The 4396-nt window shown below is 55.2% G+C and overlaps 3 protein-coding genes across 3 annotated transcripts; 1 reads left to right on the top strand and 2 right to left on the bottom strand.

Moving 5' to 3' along the window:
- Nucleotides 1–1142: 1142 nt before the first annotated feature.
- Nucleotides 1143–1441, bottom strand: PHACADRAFT_253146 (uncharacterized protein; the record flags this gene model as incomplete). Its single annotated transcript, XM_007393902.1, has 1 exon — nucleotides 1143–1441. A coding segment is annotated over one exon (179 nt), but the record flags the coding sequence as incomplete, so codon positions are not given.
- A 654-nt stretch (nucleotides 1442–2095) lies between these two features.
- PHACADRAFT_88732 (uncharacterized protein) lies at nucleotides 2096–2993 on the top strand (the record flags this gene model as incomplete). Its single annotated transcript, XM_007393901.1, has 4 exons — nucleotides 2096–2233; nucleotides 2301–2318; nucleotides 2373–2644; nucleotides 2702–2993. 4 exons carry the CDS (start codon nucleotides 2096–2098, stop codon nucleotides 2991–2993), a joined length of 720 nt encoding a protein of 239 aa, XP_007393963.1.
- An 887-nt stretch (nucleotides 2994–3880) lies between these two features.
- On the bottom strand, nucleotides 3881–4282 carry PHACADRAFT_89455 (uncharacterized protein; the record flags this gene model as incomplete). Its single annotated transcript, XM_007393900.1, has 1 exon — nucleotides 3881–4282. A coding segment is annotated over one exon (402 nt), but the record flags the coding sequence as incomplete, so codon positions are not given.
- Between the last annotated feature and the right edge of the window lie 114 nt (nucleotides 4283–4396).

The raw sequence follows: 4396 nt of genomic DNA, 5'->3' as shown, positions 1-4396 counted from the left end.
AGTCCCTTAGCTCTTTCTTTGATGTTCCCCTCGTCCCGTGGAACACCCACATGGTATGCATCGCACGCTTGAGTGACAAAGATAAATGCGGAGAGTGCGGCGGTCATCGGCCAGCTACCCACTTTGCTTCCCGTGCACTACAGCACCTTCCATATACGGCGAGGGGAGTATGAAGCGCCCAGAGCTGGAGCCACCACCAGTACTGGTGCAGCGTCCACGATCCTACAGATCAGACCGCAGCCTTCACAGGGTCGTGGTTGATACCTGCATGATAACAAGCCCCAGCGACACACCAACCCCGGCAAAGGAGGGGCCGGACAACGGTCCATGGCGAGACTCTCCCGAAGGTCATGGTCTCAGAGCGTTCCGGAGCCTGAGCTGGAAGAACGTCGCCAAGGGGCGGAGAGAGCCGTGAGAGCTGGTGAAGACCACGGCGAGTGGAGCTCCAGACCGCCGGTGGTCCCAGCATGTCGGTGGATCAGGAGCAGCGTCGCCGGCTAGGAGGAAAACCCTCACGAATCGAGGTTTAACGATGTCACGGGAGCATTGCAAGAAACTGGAGGATCATCGTCCACGGTCGCAGCCTGTCCGGCCCTAGGATCCGTACATGCACGACTCTGAGCCCTGGGGTGCCTGGAGCGTTCCGCTAAAGATAGCGGGAATAGGCGGTATGTGGCCAGGGTCCCTGGGTGTCCATGGTGTATAAGGTTGCCTCGAGGCGAGATCCCAGTCCACTCGTTCTCCCGCCGTGCCACAGGAGCATGTTTCAGACCTTGCAAATGAAGTTGTTCATGCCGATCTAGGCGACCTATTGAACGGCTGAAGGATCGGAGCGAAGTCGTCATCTGTGTTGAACATGCCTCGTACCTGCTGTGCTGACATGGGTTCGTCCGCAGCGTGTACTTGGACGATGCTCGTCGGAAGAGGCATCTGTTTGAAGTTAGGCAATGTCAACTTCATGCAGAGCCGAAAGTAAGTCGTCAATTGACTCGGATGATGTCAGCAGCGAAGAACATACCCCCGGATCTTCAAGGATGCCATCGCGAGATGTGGTGAAATCTTCGCCTGCACCACTGTGGTATCTGCACGAAGGCCATTTTGCCACGACCGGCAGACGCAGGACCTAATTGACCTTTCGAAGCCGGTCGAAGGCACCGAGGCAGTGCACGAAGATTCCGGCGCTTACCATGCATCTTGCAACAATCTCTCACCACGACCTCCTCACGGGAATGGTACTTATCCTAGGGCGACATGTGTCTCTGCTAGACAACAGTGCAATGATGATCAGCAAACTGTGACTTGTGGCCAACAGCTCCATGACAATGCACCCCCAGAATCGGATCCGACGATGGCAGAGACGTACTTCGCCCAACGCCAGCAAACAATGTGGCCGCAGAGGTAGCTTGTTCATCCTGTTCGATGAGCCACGCCACACTCATATCATCGTGCCGCTGGTTTCAGGAGGCAGCATGGCATCACCAAGGGGCTCATGTGCCAGATCCAAGGGCCAGGTTGCGGGGCAAATCGTTGCAAAACGAGGCAGGGAGGCTTGGGTTCTCTGACGGGGAAGATTGATTGTATGGCCACATCTCCACAACAAACGTTCCTCTGAGCCCTTTCCTAGTCGTCACCGGACTATGGTTCGAGAAGACTTCGCCGGTTGTCAGAGATCGGGGAGCGAGACAAAAAGTGAGCGCTTTGGTTTTTGTCTGCTGCATTGCTTACAGATGGGGCGGTCGGCAGGCCCTTTTGTATGGTCGGTACGATGCTCAGGCCTGGCTCTGCAAGAACCAATGTTAACAATAAAAACAGCGGATAGCCCAGCGCGTGAGGCGAGCAACACAAAAGACGAGAGCCGGCAATCTCCCAAATGACACGGAAGGACCGGGCGCTTAGGGAAGGCGTTTCACAATTATGTGGGATGGGCCAGCACCGACATGGACTCACGAACTTTGGAAAGCGACTCGCTTTACCGCAACGCTTTGGAGTATAAAACAGCGCAGACAATTGCAGAGATGGCACAAGCGCAAGCACCTCGCGTCTCGCATCTCACGAAAACTCCCCGATCCATCCCACCACCGCCTCCATAGCTACTATGTACGCTCAGCCGGCTGCGGCCAACTACTATTCCTCCCCGTCGCACCCCACTCCTAAGCAACGGGGCTATCGCATGTGCGATTCATGTGGCACCATCGAGCAGCCAAACACCCGCTTCCGCTTGTGTGGTGGTTGCGTGAGTGTCCCTGTCTGGCATTGTTTGCATCAGAAGGACTGACCCCTCCGTTCCATATCGCCCACAGATGACAACACAGTACTGCGTCAGTACCCCTTTCGGTTATGATCGTGTGTCATGAGCTGACATTAGACCGTAGTCCCAGGAATGCCAAAAGTCGCATTGGGCTTCGCATAAGGCGATCTGCCAACACACCTCCAGCCAGATCTCAACTTCCAAGCAACACGCCATGGGAACTGGCATCGACGAAGACGTCGTCAGGGGCCTCCGAAAATTCACTTCTGCGCACTCTACTCTTCTCGGGTGGGCCGGGTTCCAGGCGCTACAGCTCAAGCGTATGCCCTCGAATGTTCGCCAGCAAGCGCTCCTCGTCGAGCTGAATTATCGTCCGTCGTCCGATTCTCTCCGTCGGTTAGTATCCGAACGCCTTGGTCGTCAAACGCGCGCCACTGACCTATTCATACGCAGCTTCTCAGTAAAGGCGACACACCTTGTCCCTCGGACATATGTCACAGACAACGATCCGCTCGTCGGCGAAGACATCCGCCGTCGCGAGGAGCGGTGTCGTAAGACCGGCGGTATCGGCACGGCTGTCATCATCATCCAGTGCGGCGAGATCAGTCAGGTAATGCCCGTCGAGGTCGACTCGCCGTCCAAGATTTCATGGGACTCGCGCGACGACTGGCTCGACGTGCTCCGGCACTTTGTCGACACCGGCCGCACGGACTTCAAGCCGGTATCGACGACGTCCAGGGGGTGAGTCGCCACTAGCTTCGGCCCGACTGTTCCATACCTCAGTCCTGACACGAGGCGTTTTCGCAGGATCGTCTACGGATAAGCACGCACACGATGCACTGCGCTTTGCTCTTCCCATACTAGACTGGCTCCATTTCGGCCTCATTTTTTTGGCGGCGGCGATCGTCGCGTGGGCGTGCAGGCCGCGCCTGACCCGTTCCCCCTCCGCCCCACCTCCGATTCAAGGACACTCTGTTCGCACTGTACCATATTGCATCCTTTCGTCGCTTTCTAGTTCCGTGCCGTCCTGCCTTCGGCTCTTCGGTTCTTCGTTTCGTTCCTCATCACCTCATCGCCTTCTCCATACCTTACGTTCAGAGTACGATAAGTTATGCCTATATTTTTCCCCATGTAGCTCAAAATGTACCACTATGACGACGACTTTTTGTACCATCTACTGCGCTCTTTGTTACATTCCGAGCCCAGCCTTGAGCCCACTGCCAGGCTTTTTGGGCCGGGCTTGATGGGTTCGCGGGCTTTGAGGCCCGGCCCGCACATCACTAAGTGCTACTGTGAGCTGTGAAACTTGCGCTCAGAAATTCACTCTGATGTGCGAAGGCAAAAGAGCGGATAGCTTGGGGATGTGCAGATGGGGCTTGTATACGCCTGCAATGTGAATTTAGAAATCTGACAAGAAATGGATGTACTCCGCTCTAAAGAATCTATGCATGGGAATGCTACATGTTAATATTGTGAGTCTCTTCCAAGTCCCTGAAGTCCTTGCTAGGTCCATGGGTAGAACGGAAGCCGAGTCACATAGCCGCTTCAACAGTCCCAAGATGGAAGCCAGAAGAAAAGGAACAAGACCGACTCGACAGTGTCCCCGACGTCGTCGTGTATCGATGTCACGACCTAGGCCAGGGTAGAGTAGAGGTAGGAGTCGGGGAAAGCCCCCTTAATATGCTCCGCAATCCAGTAGTACGGCGACGCATAGGTAACGTCGATAGAGTCTATCTGGCTGCAGGTTCCGCCGGTGATAATGCCGACGATGCGACTTTTGGCGTCAATGACAACAGACTCGGAATCCCCGGGGGCGGAGAAAACGCCATCCTTCTTGTCATATGAATGGATTGCTATTTCCATGGATGTCGAACGGATGCCAGAGTCGTCATATTCCCAGACAAAGGATTCAATGCCGGTCGCTCGACTGATGGTGACATCGGTGGTGTTGCTGTTCTTGACGACGATGAGACACAGTTCCCCATTCTTGTCGAGCATGGTCGGGTGGCGCAGCTCGTCTTCCTTGATGACACCTCAAAGTTGTAGGAGGCCGTCATCCAGATATTTGAAGGAGGTGCGGGACTTGGCATGAGAGTACATCTTGCTCATGAAATCGTCGGGCATAAGTCTGGCTCCTGAGTATGACAG

This window comes from Phanerochaete carnosa, assembly GCF_000300595.1.
Source record: "Phanerochaete carnosa HHB-10118-sp unplaced genomic scaffold PHACAscaffold_3, whole genome shotgun sequence".
NCBI lineage: Eukaryota > Fungi > Basidiomycota > Agaricomycetes > Polyporales > Phanerochaetaceae > Phanerochaete > Phanerochaete carnosa.
The sequence above is the reverse complement of the archived record's forward strand: the minus strand, read 5'-3'. Positions and strand labels throughout refer to the sequence as shown.